The sequence below is a fragment of the Chrysochloris asiatica genome, unplaced genomic scaffold (assembly GCF_000296735.1).
Source record: "Chrysochloris asiatica unplaced genomic scaffold, ChrAsi1.0 scaffold00321, whole genome shotgun sequence".
NCBI lineage: Eukaryota > Metazoa > Chordata > Mammalia > Afrosoricida > Chrysochloridae > Chrysochloris > Chrysochloris asiatica.
Window position 1 is genome coordinate 2,461,452 of NW_006408839.1, and position 21,144 is coordinate 2,482,595.

The 21,144-nt window shown below is 42.1% G+C and overlaps 1 protein-coding gene across 1 annotated transcript in view; it reads right to left on the reverse strand.

The window, feature by feature from the left end:
* Positions 1-10,391, reverse strand: part of LOC102812122 (taste receptor type 2 member 1-like) — a 91,436-nt gene extending 81,045 nt beyond the window's left edge. Inside the window, exon 1 of the mRNA XM_006875348.1 lies at positions 9,708-10,391. Coding sequence (XP_006875410.1) covers positions 9,708-10,391 — 684 coding nt within the window. The remainder of the gene's footprint in view (positions 1-9,707) is intronic.
* Positions 10,392-21,144: the final 10,753 nt, after the last annotated feature.

Consider the following 21,144-nt stretch of genomic DNA (forward strand, 5'->3'; position numbering starts at 1 on the left):
TCTTCCATTTGCTTTATCATCTCTATGCTGGAGATGTTTGATCAATTTTAGACTGAAGAAGTTGATAGAATTCTTCAATTTTATCACCCCTGTTTCTAGTGTTTGGTGTGTAAATAGAATAATAGTTGTATTAACTGTTCTTTCTTGTAAGCATATTGGTATTATCATATAACGGACAGCTCAAAATAGATCATGAAATGTTCTTTTTGATGATGAATGGGACACCTTTCCTCTTCAATTTGTCATTCCCAGCATAGTAAACCATGTGATTGCCAGATTAAAAATGGCCAATACCAGTTCATTCCAGCTCACTGATGAATAGGAAATGAATGTTTGTGCATTCCATTTCCTTTTTAACAACTTTCATGCTTCCTAGATTCATATTTTGCACATTCCATGTTTTGATTATTAATGGATATTTACCACTGCTTCTCTTCATTTTGAGTTGTGCCCCATCAGCAAATGAAAGGCCAGAGGGCTTTTCTCCATTCTTGTCATCACGGTCAACTCTACTTTGAGGAGGCTCTTCCCTAGTCATATTTTGAGTAACTTCTAATCTAAGGGGCTCCTTTTCCAGTACTGTATCTGGCAATATTTTGGTGCTTTTCATCATGTTTCAATATTCAATATTCTGATACTGACAGTGTTCTACTACTATTCATAGCTTTTTTTGTTGTTGTTACTGTTGTTGTTGTTAGGTGCCATCGAGTCAGAACCGACTTATAGTGACCCTATGCATAACCGAATGAAACGCTGCCCGGTCCTGCACCAACCTCAGTCGTTGCTATGCCTGAGCCCAATGCTGCCACCATTGTGCTAAAAGAGGACTTCCTCTTTGTCTCCAACCCTCTACTAAACATGCTATCCTTCACTAGGGATTGGTTTCTTCTGATATTATGTCCAAAGTATGAGAGATGAAGCCTGGCTATCCTGGTTTCCAGCAGCACTCTGGCTGTACTTCTTCCAACACAGATCTATTTGTTCTTTGGAAGTTCATAGTATTTTTAATATTCATCTCCAACACCATAACTCAACTACACCAATTTTTCTATGGTCTTCCTTATTCACTGCTCAATGTTCACATGCCTACGAAGTTATTGAAAATACCATGGCTTGGTTCACATGCAACTTAGTCCTCAAACTGGTGTCTTTGCTCTTGAATGTTAAAGAGGTCTTGAGCAGCAGAGTTGCCCAATGTAATGCATTGTTTGATTTCTTGACTACTGCTTCCATGAGTGTTGATGGTTAACCTGAGCAAAATGAAGTATTTGACAAATTCAATTTTTCTCCAGTTATATGGATGTAGTTTATTCGTCCATTGGCAAAGATTTTTGTTTTCTTTACATTGAAGTGCAACCCATACTGAAAGATATGGTCTTTAATCTGCATCAGTAAGTATTTTTGTTTCTCTTCACTTTCAACAAGCAAGGTTGTATCATCTGCATCACCTGTAGGTCGTTAATGAGTCTTCCACCAAAATTGATGCCACATTTTTCTTCATATAATCCAGTTTCTCAGATTATTTGCTCAGTATACAGATAGATTAAGTATGGTGAAAGAATACAACCCTAGTGCACACCTTTCCTAATTTTATGCCATTAGATGTTCCCTGTTATATTTGAACAACCACCTCTTGGTCTATGTATAGGTTCCTCATGAGCACAATGAAGTGTTCCAGAATACTCATTCTCTGCAATGTTTTCCATAGCTTATCATGATCCACACAATTGAACATCTTTGCATTGTAAATAAAGCACAGGTAAACATCTTTCTTGTATTCTCTGCTTTCAGTAAGATTCATCTGACGTCAGCAAAGCTATTTCTGGTTCTATGTCCTCTTCTGAATTGGACTTGAACCTCTGGAACTTCTTTGTCAATGAATGGTTGGAGCCATTTTTGACTAATGTTTAGTTTACTTGCATGTGATATTAATATTTTCCAATGACTTCAGCATTCCATTGGATCACCTCTCTTTGGAGTGAGCATATATATAAATCTTTTCCAGTCAGTTGGCCAGTTAGTTATCTTCCAGATTTCTTACTGAAGATGAGTGAGTGCCTCCAGTGCTGCATCAGTTTGTTGAACTATTTCAATTTGTATTCCATCAATTCTCAGAGACTTGTTTATTTGTCAATGCCTTCAGTGAACCTTGGGCTTCTTCCTAAAGTATCATTGGCTCTTGATCATATGCTACCTCCTGGAATGGTTGAACATTGACCGTTTCTTTTTGGTACAGTGACTTTGTGTATTCTTTCCATCTTCTTTTGATGTTTTCTGAACCTTCAATATTAAGCCATAGAATCCTTCAGTATTATATGTCAAGTCTTGAATTTTTTCTTCAGTTCCCTCAGATTGAGAAATGATGAGCATGGTCTTCTGTTTGGTTTTTAACTACAGATCTTTGCACATTTCGTTGTAATATTTGTCTTTGTCTTCTTGAGCTGAACTTTGAAATATTCTGTTCAGCTCTTCTTGGACCTCCTCATTTCTTCCATTTGCTTTAGCATCTCTATGTTGGAGAACACGTTTCAGAGTCTCTTCTGACATCTATTTTGATCTTTCCTTCTTTCTTATCTTCTTAATGACCTTTTGCTTTCTTCTTGTATGGTGTTCTTGATATCTTCCTACAACTCATCTGATCTCTGTTCTTTAGTGTATAATGCATCAAATTTGTTTTTGAGATGATTTCTAAATTCAGGTGAGATATGGTCAAAGTCATATTTTGGCTGCTGTGGACTTGCTTTCATTTTCTTCAGCTTCAATCCCAACTTGCATATGAGCAATTGATGGTCTGTTCCACAATCTGTCCCTGGCCTTATTTTGGTTGATGATATGTGGCTTTTCCACTATCTCTTTTTATAAATATAGTAATTTGATTTCTGTGTATCCCATCTTGTGAGGTGTATGCGTATAGTCATCTTTATATTGTTTTAAAAATATGTATCTGCAATGAAGAAGTAATTGGTCTTGCAAAAGTCTAACAATTGATATCCAGCATAATTTCTATCACCAATGCTGTATTTTCTAACTGCTGATCCCTTTCTCTGTTTTCTACCTTTGCATTCCATTCACCAGTAATTATCAATACATCTTTATTATATATTTAATGAATTTCAGACTGAAGAAGTTAGTAGAATTCTTCGATTTCATCATCAGTGGCTTTACTGGGTGGTGCATCTATTTGAATAATAGTGGCATTAACTGGTTTTCCTTGTACACACATAGATATCATCCTATCGTAGACTGAGTTGTACTTCAAAACAGATCCTGATATGTTCTTTTTATGGTGAATGAGACACCATTCCTCTTTAATATGTTATTCTTGGCATAGTAAACCATGTGATTGTCAGATTCAAAATGGCCAAATTTGAGTTGTGGTGTTGGAGGAGAACATTGACAGTACAACGAACTGCCAAAAGAACAAATAGATCTGTGTTGGAAGAAGTACAGTCAGAATACTCCTTGGAAACCAAGATGGCCAGAATTCGTCTTTCAAACTTCAGACATATTGTCAGGAGGGACTGGTCACTGGAGAAAGATATCATGTTTGGTAAAGTGGAGGGTCAGAGATAAAGAAGACCCCCAACGAGATGGATTGGCACAGTGGCACATCAATGGACTCAAACACAGCAATGATTGTGAGGTTGTCCCAGGATTCTGTTGTGCATAGGGTATCTATCTATGATTCAGTACTGACTCAATGGCACCTAACAACAACAACTTCTAGAATATCAATGTTTATGCGTTCTATTTTATTTTTGACAATTTTCACTTTTCTTAAATTTATATTTTGTACACTCCATGCTCTGATTATTAATGGATATTTACAGCTGCTTCTTTTCATTTTGAGTTGTGTCCCTTCAACAGATGGACGGTCCAGAAGACTTTACTCCATTTGCTTTATGACGGTTAACTCTACTTTGAGGAGGCAGCGCATCCCCAGTCATGTTCTGAGTGCCTTCCAACCTGAGGAGCTTATCTTCTGGCATTAGATTTGACAATATTCTGAGGCTCCTCATCATGTGTCAATATTCAGTATTCTGGTGCTTACAGTGTTCCACTGATATTCATAAGGTTTCCTGTGACTAAATATTTGGAAGTATTCTGTCTTTGCTTCTTCCAAGTCTGTCTTCATCTGGAAGGTCTGCTGAAACCTGTCCACTGTGGGTGACCCTTCTGGCATTTAAAATACCTGTGGCCTAGTTTCCAGAATCACAGCAACATACAAGTCCCCACAGTATGACAAAGTGACAGATAAGTAGTAGAGAAGGTTTTTAGTGACTAAATATTCAGAAGTAGTCCATCTCTCCTTCTTCCTAGTCTGTCTTAGTCTGGAAACTCAGTTGAAATCTGTCCACCATGGGTGACCCTGCTGGTATTTAAACTATGGTGGCATTTTACAACCCAGCATTTACTTTACTAGGTATTAATACTAGAGAAATTAGAGCCACCACATGAATAGGTAATATGCACACCCATGTTCATCGCAACACTATTCCCAACAGCAATAAAATGGAGACAACTTAAATACCAATCAATGGAAGAATGAATAAACAAATTTTGATATATACACATAATGGAATAGTACCCAATGTAAAAGAATAGTAATGAATCTATGGATCACCTCAAAGTATGGATGGATCTGGAGGACAGTATACTGAGTGAAATCAATCAATCACAACAGGAAAAATAATTGGTCTGAAACTAGTGTTGCAAAATGTCTAAACAGTTGTTTGCACTTTAGTAAACATTTTTTGCACTTTAATACACATTTTTTTTCACTTTAATAAACATGTTTTTCTGGTTTCCAGGGTTAGATGGAGGGGGAGTAATTCACTGGCTAGAGGGTTGTTGTTGTTGTTAAGTGCCGTTGAGTCGGTTCCGACCCATAGCGACCCTGTACAGGGTTTCCGAGGGTGTAAATCTTTACGGGAGTAGAAAGCCTCATCTTTCTCGCGCGGAGCGGCTGGTAGTTTCGAACTGCTGACCTTAAGGTTCACAGCCCGATTCGTAACCACTACGCTACCAGAACTCCTGTGCTAACTTGGGTGAAGGGAAGGTAACATATAAGTATGTGGGAGGTTAGTAAAAAATGATAGAGCCAGGGGGAGACAATGGAAGAGTGTAAATGTTAAAGGCAATAGAGGTAAATACTGTTATATCTGTAATCCTGTTATAACAGTGATGCACAGGGTGTAGCATCATAGGATAAGCATTGCACTGCTAGCTACAAGGTTGGTTTGTTCAAATCTACCAGCTGCTCCTCAGAAACCCTATGCATGGGAGTTATGAATCAGAACCTACTTAATGAACCTAACAATAAACAACAGCTCAAGTAAAAGCATAAATAGACTTTGAGGATGAAGGAATGTGGGAGGGAGAGAGGGCATATACCCTCAAATATATATGTACATGAATATTTGCCTTTATAGGAAATACATCTATACATGTAGTAGGACAAACAGGGGGCAAAGTTATGAAAACACCTTGAGAGAATGAGTTGCTGTGTCTGGTGGTTCAGGACTATAGTCTAAGGGGATACCACAAAGACTATGTTCTACATTCTACTCAGCAACTGGGCTCACAAAGCTTGTGAGCAGTTATCTAAGGTCCAGAGGAAAGAAGAAGAATTAGAACCAAAGTTACATGGACCAATGGACCATATGAGCATCAATATTCATGACCCTGAGACCACAACAACTAGATTGTGCCCAGTTACCACTGCCAAAAGAACCAACAGATCTGTATTGGAAGAAGTGCAGCCAGAGTGCGCCTTGGAGGCCAAGGTGACCAAACTTCGTCTCTCATACTTCAGATTTATTGTCAGGAGGGACCAGTCACTGGAGAAGGATATCATGTTTGGTAACGTGGATGATCAGAGAAAAAGAGGAAGACCCCCAACGAGATGGATTGGCCAGGTGGCAGCATTGATGGACTCAAGTGTGGCGACAGTAGTGAGGTTGGCTCAGGATCAGGCAGTGTTTCATGCTGCTGTGCATAAGGTCTCTATGAGTCAGTACCAACTCGATGGCAACTAACAACAACAACAACCACTACTAACTACTATGAAAGGGGTCACATTAGAAGGTACTGGATAGAACTGGAGAAACTGAAGAACGAAACTCAAAATCATAAAATAAAACAAAACAAAATAGACTTGCTGGTTGTAGCATGGTGGATCCCTGTACTATGGCCCTTGGTCACCCTCCAGATCTGAAACTGAACTCACCCCTAGGATTCAATTTTCAGCCAAGTGACTGAGAGATCTACAAGCAGAGCAATGCCACTAGGGAAGTACAGACACGTTAGAATAATCAGCCATTTGTGATCAGAAGGGCAGCATTTGTACAAGGACAAAGTTCAGAAGGGCTAGGAAAGAAGGAGGAGTGGAAACAGGAAACACAGGGAGGAAGTGGGATGAGTGAGGTTTCATTGAGGCTACTGCAACGAGAGGAAATGAAATGTGCATGAACTGTCAAATGTAAACCTGATCATCTGCTTTGTAAACCTTCACTCAGTTTACAACGAAAGACAATGGGGCTGTGATTTTGCTTCTTGGGGAACCAAGTGGGAGTTTAATGTACACACCCAAGAGCGTGGATGCTAGTCTGGATTCTCTGAAGGAAAGTTGTCCCTTAGTTGGTTACAAGTAATTCTACACGGGAATGCTGGAAAATCAGTCTTTGAATCCACATGACTAGTGAGTGATAGGCAAATCCAAACCTTCTTGCATCACAGGTGAACCACACACTGTAGTCATACGCAAGAACAGTTTTTACTTTATTTAGTCACCTGGAAACACAGAAGTCCCAAAGCTGTGTTAGAAATACAGCAGTCAGTCGAAAGGTGTTGCTACTAGGGTTCTAAGTCATACCTGCATGGTTTTATCTCAAAGAAAATACGTTTAAACATATCTCTGCAATCAGTGGGTGGCTGCAGATAAGCTCTCTTAGTAATGCACTTGTGTTAGCTTCCTTAGGATGCCTTAAAAAAAAAAAAAATACTAAAAAAAGTGTCGTGTAAAGGTCAGCTAGCTCAAAGAGCTGGTCCTTCCATCAGTAATAGCAAGATCAAAGCTAGTGAAAATGATTTTATGGAATGAATTGTAACCAGGGATGAGTCTTGAATTTGCCAATACAGTCTAAAGAACCAAGGCTCAATCAAAACGAGTTTCTGAAGAGATCTGCTAGGCCAGCCAAAATGCAGGCAGAGGGGTCAGCTCAGAACGTTATGACAATGGGCTGTTGGGATTCCAAAGAAGTCATCTTGATAGATTTTCTTGAAGGACACAGGACAATCTTGGGTCTTATTATAAAGAAGTTTTAAGAAAATGGAAACTGCATTGTTGAGAGAAAGGCCAAGAAAATTGTACCAAGGAGTTATTTCCCATCATGACAACCCACATGCTCCTTCTTTGAGGGTAGCAATGGCTTATTCGATGAGAATTTTATTGGGAAACCTTATTCCCATCCACTCTATGAGCTGATCTTGCCCCTTCAGATTGCGATTTGTTTCCCAAATTCAAAGAACCCTGAAAAGGAACACGATTTGAATCCCTTGGTGACGGCAACACTTCCATTTTGACATAGTGTCAATCAAAGAGCACAGAATACTTTGGGGGAAGGATGAAAACCCCACTGCCATGGAGTGGATTCCAGTTCCTAGTGATGCCGTGGGACAGAGTAGAGCGTCTTGTTAATGTCTGCTTCTTTAAGGAAGCAGACAGCCTCATTCATAGTTCTCTCACGGAGCAGCTGATGGACGTAAACTGCTGACCTTTTGGTTAGCAACTAAAAGATGAAATCATGACCTTCGTAAGCTGTCGGCTATGCCAAGCTTATGCTTAATAAAAGTTTCTATGATTTTTTAAGCATGCTTTTTTACTTACCCTTGTACACATATTATTCAAAATCATCAACCAAACAGAGAATGCATCAGTGACCTCTAGCAGATGGAACCCCCTCCCCCGCCGCCCTACCCACTTCTCTGGGAGGGTACTATACTAGGAGTTCACAGTTTTCACCGTCAGTGGAAAGGGTCCAGAAGCTGCAAGCCCAAGTGCAGAACAAAACATTGTTTGCTATTGTTGCTCAACGTGTCCAATTATGGGAAATGGAAAATATGTGTCAAAGTTGATTCTTCCTCCTCCATCTGTCTGCCTTGTCATCAGGTGGTGGGACACATTGCCATGGTACCAGGGAGCTCAGCACAATGGAGCAGGCAGATATGCTTTTGGACAACGGAAGAGAAGGCCAACCTGGCCTTGGTTTTGCCCCCCATCTGATGAAGAAGATGCTTGAAGGTTGAGTCTCCAACCAGAAATCATACGCAAACAGACAAGAGAGCTGCTACCTGTCTGTCTGTCCTACTGTGGTAGTGTGTGTGTTACTGAGCTGCTGGAAGCTCTGTCATTGATATTTCAGATACCAGGAGGCCACCATGGTGGGCAGGTTTCAGCTGAGCTTCCAGATTAAGACAGATCTGGAATAAAGACTTGATGATATATTTCTGATATATTGTTGTTGTTTTGTGCCATGGAGTCGGTTCCGACTCATAGCGACCCTACACAGGGTTTCTGGGGCTTTAATCTTTACAGGAGGTCTGGTAGCGTAGTGGTTACGAATCGGGCTGCGAACCTTAAGGTCAGCGGTTCAAAACTACCAGCCGCTCCGCGGGAGAAAGATGAGGCTTTCTACTCCCGTAAAGATTTACACCCTCGGAAACCCTGTACAGGGTCGCTATGGTCAGAACCGACTCGACGGCACTTAACAACAACAACAACAACAATCTTTACAGGAGCAGACCTCCTCATCTTTCTCCGGTGGAACCGCTGGTAGTTTCGAACTGCTGACCTTGCATCTCTCAGTCCGATTCATAACCACTACGCTGCCAGAGCTCTGAAATATTAGCCAATGAAAGCCCTACAGATCTCAGCAAAACTCTGTCTGAAAGAGAGAGTGCTGGGAGAGGAACTCCTTAGGATGGAACACACTAAAACTAGACTGTGGCCACAACAATGGAATCTGGAGGATAGAAGATGGGTAAGACCTTGTAGCACTTCATTCTGTTATCCATGGGGTCACCGTGGGTCAGAGCTGCCTTCATGGAAGTGGACAACAAAGGTCAAGAGATGAGTAGTTGACCCATTTGTGCCAGATTTGCCACTGGAGACTCAGTCTCAGGCCCAGCTGTCCTATTACATGTGTGTCTCCTGCTGCTACTAGAAGTGGAAATACATGTTTTTCTTCTTTCATTCTTTTGGAGACCATCGTAGATTGACATGCAGTCTTAAGAAACAACATGGAAAGATTGTGGGACCCTTTATCTGCCTCCCCCAATAATAGAATCTTGCAAAACTCTAGCCCAGTATCCTAACCAGGATATCAACAGTGATGCCACCCACCGAGGAAGTGTTTTGAAGAATTCGATTTAAGCCTTTGAGAACATAGCAAATCCACCAAAGTGCTCCCGGCTGAGAAGTCTTAAGACCACGTTTTGTATGTTTGTGAACAGACCATTTTATTCAGAGATGGGGGTGCAGCAAGAGAAGTGTCCATCCACCCATGGGCGCTCTCATGTGTCCTCCCTCACAGACAACACCTGCCATGAAGAAGGACCAGCTTTGCATTTTGCTTCAGTTTAGGGTTTCCTAAAATTAAGATGATGGAATGTGCAGAGGGGTATGTTCCAGCTATAAGGACGCAGACCAGGAAGGTGAGGCTCCCAGACGGGAGGATCTGAGATGCAATCAGGAAGCCAGCCACATAGTGTGACAAGTAGAGAAGGAGAAAGGACAGTATAGATGACATTGAGCTGAGGTAGGAGCATCTGGTCAGGTCCCCGGCTCTGTCCACCATGCGACTCATCTTCCTGGAGTGTCTCCAAAGGGAGACAACGAGGAGAAGGACAGCAAATAGGAATATCAGCAATGGCAGTCCAAGTCCCATGACAAGAAAGATGTATGGGAAAGCAGAGATTTCTTTGCTCAGGGTTGTGACATTTCTTGAGAGATACCGCAACAGTATATTTTTGGAAATCAGCCATGTGTATTGGCTGTGGCCAACAGAAATCATGGATGAATAGAACAGAGACATCAAGATGAGCCAGGGTACCAGCTTGGAGATCCTCTTCTTCAGCCAGCGGAAGAGTGGGTTAGCAATGATGGCAATCTTGGCACAGTAGAAAACACCAAGCCACGTGGCACACCAGAGTCCTAAATCATTGATAAGCATGCAAATAGCAAAATGTCCACTCATTAAAGATATTTCTGTCAAAGAGAGAAGGAAGAGTGTTGTGTAGAAGAACAACACCTGCAGGCAAATCCGGAAGATGGCCAGACAGGAGAGAAGGAGAGTCAGGGAAGTCCACGTTCTCGTCTTGACCAAATCCATGCCAATTGCAACCAAAATGATGCTGTTGGCCAAAATCCCACTAAGCAACTGTGCTGCTGAAAACAGAAGGTGGATAATGAGGTGAGAATCTAGCATTTTAAATAGGAAAAAAAAAAAAAAGAGTTATCTTAAAGAATAACGTCCTTGTAGATTTCAGCGCAGTCTGGATGATATTAGGAGTCTGCTTTGTTCAGCTGGAGTAGAAGCCCTTTGGGACTAGGTTTCTAATGATGAAGCAGTATGGAGTGGGTGGGATAATGTGGCATATTGTGTATATGACAGTGTCTCAGTTGAGTTCTGAGACAGTCAAATAAGAAAGAGATACTCCGGCAACAATTTGTTTCTTGGTGATGTGTTTTGCATTTTCCAGGTCTAATAGCTTTCCATGTCATCCCAAGCAAATGATGGAACTGGACACCATCACGAGGCTGGTGCAATGGTTGCTCCTCGGGGTTCTCAGCTGCAGCTCTACAGCCTTTCATCTCTACCCTGAGTCATTCTGTGCCTATAGTTGTTGTTGTTGTTAGCTTTGGTCCAGTTGGCACTTCACGGTGACCCCATGCACAATGTAATGAAACACTGCCCGGTCAGGCAGCATCCCCATGAGAGATTACAGATCACATCATTGCAATCCATAGTGTTTTCATTGTCTGATTTTTGGAAGTAGGTCACCAGCTTCCTGGGTCAAGTCTGGAAGCTCTGCTGAAATCTGTTGAACATCACAACAACATGAAAACCTCCACTGAAGACAGGTGCATGAAGTGCATTGGTTGGGAATTGAACCCAGGTCTCTTGCATGAATGGACAGTGAATAAGGAAGATCATAGAAGAATTAATGCCTTTGAGTTGTGGTGTTGGAGGAGAATACTAAAGGTGCCATGGACTGCCAAAAGAACCAATAGATCTGTTTTGGAAGAAGTGCACCCAGAGTGCTCCTTAGAGGCCAGGATGGTTAAACTTCGTCTCTCATACTTTGGACATATTGTCCGGAGGAAACAGTCGCTGGAGAAGGATGTCATGCTGCGTAAGGTGTAGGGTCAGAGAAAAAGAGGAAGACCCCCAATGAGATGGATCGGCCGGGTGGCATCATTGATGGCATCAAGTGTGGCAGCGGTAGTGAGGTTGGCCCAGGATTGGACATTGTTTCATTCTGCTGTACATGGGGTCACTCTGAGTCAGTTCTGACTCGATGGCACCTGACAACAACAACAACAACTCTTGCATGAAAGAAGCAAATTTGAGCCCCGAACCACCACTGGCTCCTAAAACTAAATTACTTTTGGCCAACCCACTGCCAGATTATAATGGAGGGAATGATTTATTAATCATTGGGAGAATCAAGTCTTTTCCAATTGAGTTACATAATTGACATGTGCCTAAAGTTTGGCATCAGTTTGGGGTTTCCAAAAATTACAACAATGAAGTGTGCCAAAGGGTAATGACCCTGCCACTGAGACACAGACCAAGAAGCCCAGGCTAGCAGCTGGAGGATGTGAGAAGGGAGCAAGGTGCCGGCTGACTCCATAAAGAGGCAGCTGTTCTTATGGGTGCTTGCTATCTTACCTAAAAGTGGTGTCATAAAGGGTTCTTTTGTGGTTTATTTTTAGATTTTATCGTGAGGTTTACATGGGAGTACATCAGCTTTACACAGATCCTATCTTCTTTCGTTTCATTGCAATGATTACAATCCCTTCCATGCATCATCAAATAACCAAAGGGTATACCACACAAGCCCGCCCCCCCCCTGCCCCCAGCCACCAGCACATAGCCCTTCTCCCTCCCTGAGTCCAGTGTCCCCAGCCACTCCATCTGTCCATGTCATCATCTCTGTCTCCATCCCTGGCATCACTGCTTCTCTGGGTAGGGTCACACAATCCATTCTTCTCACTTGATGGTCCCAGGGATCTCTGTTCCTGGGCTGCAAAATCAATCACTCTCCCCCTTTTGTCAAAAAACATCTACCTCTATATTTCCTACCCTCACAGTCAGTCCTGATGGCAATTATTCACTATTATACAAGAGTCTTATCCCCATTTTCTTTCGCCAGCCTGGTCCCAACGTATTGGAAATCATTCAGTGGTGATTCTACCTACCCCTGCCCCGTCTGGAACCAGGCTCCCTCTTGAAAGCTTGTAAGCCAGTTACTTCTTGCCTTTATATCCCCCCCCCTCCCCTTTTGGGTAGCCAATGTCTAAGTCGCCCATCCCTGTCAACCCTGTGTACCAAGGAGGTGGGAGTGATCCTTGCTGTAAAGATTTGTTCCTCTGTTAGATCAAGTTTTGCTACGTACATCCATACATACAGTAAATTTCATCAAATTGTAGCAGGTTACTCTTTTTTCCCTTCCCTCTTCTTTCTTCTTCCAGTTGAGTTCATAAAGGGTTCTTAAGGTGAGTCAAAACTCCTGGAAGTAATGCTCAGAAAAATCAGATGACGGTTTGCATTGGGAAAATCTACTGCAATTGATCTCTGATGTGTTAAAACCAAACCAAGATGTCACTTTGAAGACTAAGGCCCACCTGGCCCAAGTCATGGTCTTTTCAGTCACCTCATATGCATGTGAAAACTGAACATTGAATAAGGAAGACTGAAGAAGAATGTATGCCTTTTAATTAAGGTGTTGGTGACAGTTATTGGATATACTATGGAATGCCAGAAGAACACCAAATCCATGCTGGAAGAGGGAGAACCAGAGTGCTCCTTAGAAGTGAGAATGGTAATGCATCTCATGTTCTTTAGACATATACTCAGGAGGAACCAGTCCCTGAGAAGGACATCATGCTTGGGAAAGTAAAAGTCAGAGATTAAGAGGAAAACCTTCAAGGAGATGGACTGATACAATGACTGCAACTATGGGATCAAACAGAGCAATGGATGTGAAGATGGTATGGGACCTGGGGTCTCTATGAGTAGGAACTGACTCAATGGCATGGAACAACAATATGAATCTAAGGTATAGAAAACTTGCAGTTATACTCTATAACGTGATTAGCTGTGATAGGCATTCGGTCTTCTTCTCTGAATATGGAAAGCCTATGGACTGCAGAACTCTACTTAGCTTTTCTTATGTCTACTTCAGTGGGATGAAGGGAACAGATTGGGACGTCTCCAAGAGGCCATCGAGGGAAACCGTTGATGTATCTTAAAGTAGACCCAAATTCACTAGGAGAGGCTATATTGTTGTAGGAGAACCACTAGGAGAGGCTGTGTTCTCTCACACAGACAGAAGAAAGTATAAAAAGAGGAAGGATACCATATGATGTGGCAGCTGGATGCCAAAGGTCGCCAGGAGTCACCAGAAGCTGGGAGAAAGGCAGGGATAGATTCTTCCTCAGAGTTTCAGAAGGAGCCAACATAGCCAGTTCTCAGACCTTGGAATTCCAGGAGAAATTTCCCATTCTGAGTCTGGAATAGCAATATAGGTTTTCATCACTGGCAGCACGGCAGATCGGTAGGAAACAACTCTGTCAAATTCTATTTCTTAGCATGCTGTTTGTCTTTTGTATCCTGGCATCTGGAGCGGGCACTGGGTTCACAGACATTCGATAATAACTTCTGTTAGAACTGGTCCAGGAACCAGGAGCAGGCTTCACAGAGAACTTCATTTCATGTGGAACAGGTTGTCTAACATGAGAATCCCAAGGAGGAAAAATTAAAAATTCATCAAGTTTAAGCTCCATTTTTTTTTTTTTTTTGAATTAAATAATTTACATGCCCTGATCTCCAGCATGCATGTAGAAAGGCTGTTGAAAGCATTACACTCTTGGCCAAATGCCACCAACAAGAGACATCGCTCCTTAGCCTGGGAGACACAGTATTTGTGTGACTGCTACCCTGTGTCTTGTTCAGCTCCCAGACAGTTGCACCCAGTTAGGGTGGAGACCTCCCAAGACAAACCATTCAAACCCCCTGCCATCAGGTCCCACCACATCCATTAAGACAAGTATGACGTCAGTCATGCTTTGTGTCAAATGAGGGTGGGTTCACTATTTGCATGACCAATACAGGACTGAATAAGAAATGCAGTCTCAACTGCAGAGCCTCTTTGGGTCTTTTAAGACATTTGTCTTTGTAGGCAGGACCCAAAGAGAATTTCTCGTTCTCGAGATGCAAAGTGTACATGGCTGGCCTCACCTGTCAGTCAGCAGCATTGGACGTTGGCAGCTCTACATGAACAAATGGCTCGGAGCAGATGGAGCAAGACTGATGTGAAGAAATTCACATGATTATTACCCCAAATTGCCCTGATTAATCCTGTTCACTGGCATTCATCTGTAATGAGCAATCGTTACAAGAGACAGGAAGAAATATTTTCAAGGTAGTTGACAGGCGGAAGGAGTTGCTTATTTATATTCAAATCATTTAGCTTCTCAAAAGAAGCCTGTTTTTTTTTTTTTTTTTTTTTTGCCCAATGAAGTTAGACTGACATTGGCAAGCCTTTCCCAAGGTGGTGGCATTTGTGAGTTGCCACTGAGCCAGCTCCAATTCATAGCGACCATATGCACAACTGAGGGGAACATTGCCTGGTTCTGTGTCATCACTGGTATATTTCAGTCCATTGTGGAGGCCAGTGGGTCAATACATTTCGCAGCGGGTCTCCTTCATTTTTGCTGACCGTCTACTTAACCAACCATGATGTCCTTTTCTCATGGTTTGCCTTTCCAGATGACCAAAACGACATTGAGTCTCACCATCCTCACTTCTAAGGTGCATTCTGGTTGTATTTCTTGTAGGACTGATTTGTTCATTTTCCCGGTAATCCACAATATATTCAGTATTCTTCACCCAAACCAGAGTTCTAATACATCAAATCTTCTTTGGTCTTCCTTATTTACTGTCTAGCTTTCACATGCACACGAGGCGATTGAAATTACCATGGCTTGGGTCAGGTGTGCTTTAGTTCTCAAATGGACATCTTTGCTTCTCAACATTTTAAAGAGATCTTCTACAGAAGATTTGCCTGGTATAATATCTCCCTTTATTTCTTGATTGATGCTTCCGTGCCTCAAGAAATGTCACCAGATAGAAGCTCTGATGTGTCCCTTCTGGTCTCTTGCAGAGCATGAAGTCATCCAGGGATGTCTCCATTAGCATCTGACCCTCCTGAAAAAGGGGTCAAGAATTTTTATACCTTTCCCAAGTGGTTCTTCCCACTTTATCCTCAAGGGAATAGGTTCTGCTTCAAGAGCCACACATTAGCATTGTTGTTGTTGTTAAATGCTGTTGAGTAAGTTCCCACTCACAGCAGCCCTATATAGGGTTTCCAAGGAGTGGCTGGTGGCTTTGAGCCACAAACGTAGTGGTTCGCCATCCCATGCTATTTGTGTATTTAATAAGATCATCCACATAAGACAGACAGCTCAGACATCCACTCCCAACTTCTGTTTGACATAGCTGAGCCCTAGTAGCCTCCATGTGGGACTTCCTCCATGGAAATACACAATACTGTGGGTAAGCAGTAGCAGTTCTTTCAGAGTAGTGGTTCTGTAAATCCCTTCGTTTCTCACTTCCACTTAAATTGTGGTGGATCTTCTGGACAGAAATGTTTCTCTTTAGTATTCAGGTCACTCTCACGTGCCTGTTCCATCTCTTCTCCTATTTATCCCAGTAATTTATTTCTGTGCTTTTCCATACTCTTCTCAGGAAACTGAAATTTATTTGCATTGCATAAAATAAAGTAATGGAGCAATATAGTACATTGAATTTAAGTTCTTACACCTAAAGAACTCAAACTGCTTTACTGACAAGAGTCCATCTCTGTTACCAGGAGGGAAGGGAGTAGAGGGCGTCCTTGAGGCAGCTGAATAGTCTCTGTATTAACAAGATGCAGAGTTGATGCAGACTCCAGACAGCCCCATGCCTGTCACAGTAGAACTGAGCCCTAGAGAGTTTTCAATGGCTGATTTTTTTGGAAGCTGATTATTAGACATTTCTTCTAAGGTACCTCTGGGTAGATTTGAACTGTCAATCTTTGGGTTAGAAGCTGAGCTTTTAACCATTTATACCCCCAAACCCAAAACCTACTCCTATGGAGTTGATTCTAACTCACTGTGTCTCTAAAAGACAGAGTAGAACAATCCGATCGGACTTCCTAGACTGTAAATCTTTATGAGCACATACTGCCTCATCTTTCTATTGTGGGTATGACCCTCCGACCCTGGGATTAGCAGCTCAGTGTTTAACCCACGGTGCCAAACAGGGACTCCTAAATAGTTTCTAATCTGTATGATTTTGTCTTCAGCTCCAAACTCAGTTCTGTGGGATTTCAGTCTGCTGCCTTCCTGCCTTATTTTCCTTCCATCCATTCTCCCTTGCTTCCAACCTCCCTCTTTCTCTAACTCCTCTTCAACCTCCCTTTCTCCTTCTTTTTTTTCCTCTTAATTTCTCCCTTCCTTCTCTCCTTCTCTTCTTCCTTTCCTTTCACAACAAATACAGCATATGTCTATTATGGACTGAGCCCTAGTATGAAGTGGATGACTACTGGGCCAGTAACTAGGGTGTGTTCTGCCCCTTGACTATAAACAGTCATTTTACCACAACTCTTACTCTTCACTCTTCCCATTACTTGACATATAGGTTTGGGAAACAGACTGTAGGACCCTTCAGCTTGTGTTCTGTGAGGTTTGCACTGGTTTATTTCCAGGAGGAGGTAGATCACTAGGTGTTCTGTCTATCTTCATCTGGAAGCTTTGCTGAAATCAGCCCACCGTGGATGACTCTGCTAGTGTTTGAAATACAGGTGGCATAACTTCCATTAACATAGCAACATGCAAGACACCATGGTATGACAGACTGACCAGTGGACAGACTGATAGATTGTTTCTCTAGAGAACCCTAAGACACCAAACACCAAAGCCAGTTCCACTGAGTCAATGTTGTCTCATAGCAATCCTAGATAGCATTTCTGAGACTGGACATCTTTATGGGACCACACAGCCTCATAGTTTTCCCGTGAAGCAGCTGGTGGGTCTGAACCACCAAAATCAAGTTGTTTCGGGGACACATTCTGTTGGTTCTGTTGGAGAAGCCCATTCCAGCTGGAAATGTTATACACATATAACATCTTATAACATGCTATATGATAAATTTGGAGCCACTGGGGCTGAAATATGTCTCTGAAATTCACTTGCAGAGGGATGACATTCAATCCATGAGACTGAGGACAAACTATCTTCATGTCTTATGATGATGTCTTTGTGAAAGAGAGTGCTGGTATGAGCAGCAAAGTTCACAAATACATTTATGAACGAATTCTACTGGTCAAGGCTACCTCATTTATGTGTGGCTGATTCTGCTGGCTACTTCTTTTTTTAAAATTTGTGAACTGAGTGAGAGTTTACATGGGAGAACACCACTGGTTTTACACCATTGTTTCTTTGCAATGATTACAATCTCCTTTATGCATCATCATTCAACAGTCTATCCCCACTGGCTTTTTGCTGTTGTTGTTGTTTTGGGATGTACACAAAAACACTCAGGAATATAAAATCATTTCAGCAACCAAAGGGGACATTCTACAAACCTGCCTCCTGGCAACCAGCACTCAGTCTTTCTCTTAACACAAGTCTAGAGCTGCTCTTTCTCTCCATGTCCTCATCTCTGCGTCCATCTCTGGTATCACTTCTTGTCTGGATGGGGTCCCACATTCCGCTCATGCTCTTCTCCCTTGATGGTCCTATGGTCCTCTGTTTCTGGACTGTAAGATTAACCGCTCCTCCATTTTTGTTACAAAGCTTTTACCTTTACAGTTGTGACAGTTGCAATTAGTCATGATAACAATTACTCACTATTGAATCATAAGAATCTTATCCCCATCTCTTTTCATCAGACACATCTAGACAAGATGAAAAGTATTCAGTGGGGATTCTTTCTTCTTCCACACACTCTTAAACTAAATCCCCTCTTGAAAACTTGTAAGCCAGTCACTTCGTGCCTTTATCACCCCCTCATTTTAGGTAGCCAATGTTTAAGCTGCCTACCCCTATCTATCCTGTACACAGAGATGATAGGATTGATACTTGATGCTAAGGCTCCTTCCCTCTCAGTTGGTATTTTGAGCTACTACAACCAAATAAACAACATTCTTATCAATGGAGAAAAAATTGAAGTTGTCAAGTACTTCATTCTTCTTGGATCAACTATCAACACTCATGGAAGCAGCAGTCAAGAAATCAAATGATGTATTGCATTAGGCAAATCTGCTGCACAAGACCTTTTTTTAAAATGTTGAAGAGCAAAGATCTTAGCTTGAAGACTAAGGTGCACCTGACCCCAGCCATGGTATTTTCAACAACTTCATATGCATGCAAAAGCTGGACAGTGAGTAAGGAAGACCATACAATTGATGCTTTTGAGTTATGATGTTGGAGGAGAATATTGAAATTGCCATGGGCTGCCAAAAGGACCAACAGATCTATGTTGGAAGAAGTACAGCCAGAGTGCTCCTTGGAAGCCAGGATGGCCAAACTTCCCCTCTAATATTCAGACATATTGTCAGGAGGGGCAAATTGCTGGAGAAGGATATCATGTTTGGTAAAGTGGAAGGTCAGAGAAAAAGAGGAAGATCCCCACTGAGATGGATTGACAAAGAGACAGCATCGATGGACTCAAGCATGACAACAATAGTGAGGTTGGCCCAGGATTGGGCAGTGTTTTATTCTGCTCTGCATAATGTCACTATGAGTCAGTACCGACTTGATGGCACCTAACAACAACAACAAACATCCATAAGTATAGGTCAAGTTCATCAAATGAACTTTTGATGAACTCCTTCATTTCTGAGGAGTGGCTGGTGTGCTTGAACCACTGACCTTGTGGTCCAAATTGACAATGCAGTCTAGTGCATTAGCCCACAGTGCCACACCAGGACGCCAACAACAACAAGAACAACTTCTATATTCATAGGGAAGATGGGTCTACACATAGTGTCATATTTGATCAATTTGATTATCTATATCAGACTGAATTGATCATAAAATTGCTAACTGTGTCTTATCTTCTGTGTGCAGGAACAATGTAAATGGTGAGGAGATGGTAAGAGCTCACAATCAAGATGCCCTGACACCAGGGCTTTTAAAGGGAAAGAAAAACTTATCATTTTAAGTTAAAAATGCTTAACATGGCATGGTGTCTAATTTAGAGACTATTGAGGTCCATAGAGGTCCATAGGGTTGCCTCCCTCACACCGTGACTTAGTGGCAGTTTATGTGGACCACATGAGACTTCAAATTCTATGTGTGCACGAAACCATTGGCAACAATGCCTCCTGCTACACTCAATATCGGTGAAGAACTAGACAGCTGCTGACTTTGCCTGCTTCTCGTCTCTTCACCCTGACTCTCCTTGGGGGTCGCCTCTCCTTTCCTCTCAGTTTGTGTGCCTTATTTGGGACTGGCTCCAGTCTGCTGTACTGTGATGCCTGGAGTCTTGCTAGGGTGCTGGTAGCTACACCACCTGAGTCTCAAATCCCAGCAGGATCACACATGGTAGAAGGTTTCAGCAGAGCTTCCAGATGAAGACAGATAGGAAGAAGGACCTGGTAACCCACTTCCAGAAACCAGCCAATGACAAGTCTGTGAGTCACAACAGACTCATCTACAACTAATCATCGGTATGGTGCAGGACTGGGTAGCATTTTACTCTCTTGTACATGAGATTGTCATTGGGGACAATTCAGTGTTAGCCAACCACAACAATAAATTCACAGCTTTTGCTGATGTGGCATAGAGGTGAAGTTCTATCACATTGGTCATACGGTAATACTTGTGGGTTATGTTGCTATTACCTGTCATAAAGTCTGTTCCAATGCACACCCACACCACGCACAACAGAATGAAACACTGCTCAGTCCATTGGTCCTTCCACTGTGTCAATGCATCTCGAAGAGGGTCTTCCTCTTTATTGCTGATTCTCCCACTCCCTTTTCCAAGGATGATTACCTTGGTAAAGGACTGGTTCTGCCTCACAACATCTCCAAAGTATGAGAAACAAAATCTCACAATTCTTGCATCTAAGGAACATTCTGGCTATACTTCTTCCAAGATATACCTGTTAATTCTTCTGGCAGTCCGTGGTACTTTCAATACTCATTGCCAGCACCAGAATTCAACTGCATCTATTTTTCTATGGTCTTCTTTATTCATCATCCAACTTTTACATGCTTACGAAAATACCAAGGATTGGGTCAGGCACACCTTAGTTCTCAAGCGATCTATGCTCTTGAGCACTTGGAAGAGGTCCTTAGCAGGCAATTTCCCCAATATAATGTATTGTTTAACTGCTGCTTCCATGAGTGTTGATTGTGGATCCAAATAAGATGAAGTCTTTGACAACTTCAATCTTGTCTCAGTTCATCCTGATATTACTTATTGTTCCAGTTGGGAGGATTTTTATTATCTTTACTGCTGCTGTGTGCCATGGAGTCGGTTCCGACCCATAACGACCCTGTACAGGGCTCCCCGGGCTGTAAATCTTTGCGGGAGCAGAATGCCTCATCTTTCTCCGCGGAACTGCTGACCTTCTGATTCACAGCCCGGTTTGTAACCACTATGCTATCAGAGCTCCTTTCCATTGATATGCAATCCCTATTAAATGCTGTTGCCTTTTATCTTCATCAATAAGTATTTCAAGCTTCTTTGCTTCCAGAAAGCAAAGTTGTGTCATCTGCATATTGCAGGTTGTTAATGAATCTTCCTTCAATCCAGAGTCCATGTTCTTTTTCATATAATCCAGTTTCTTAGATTATCTGTTCATC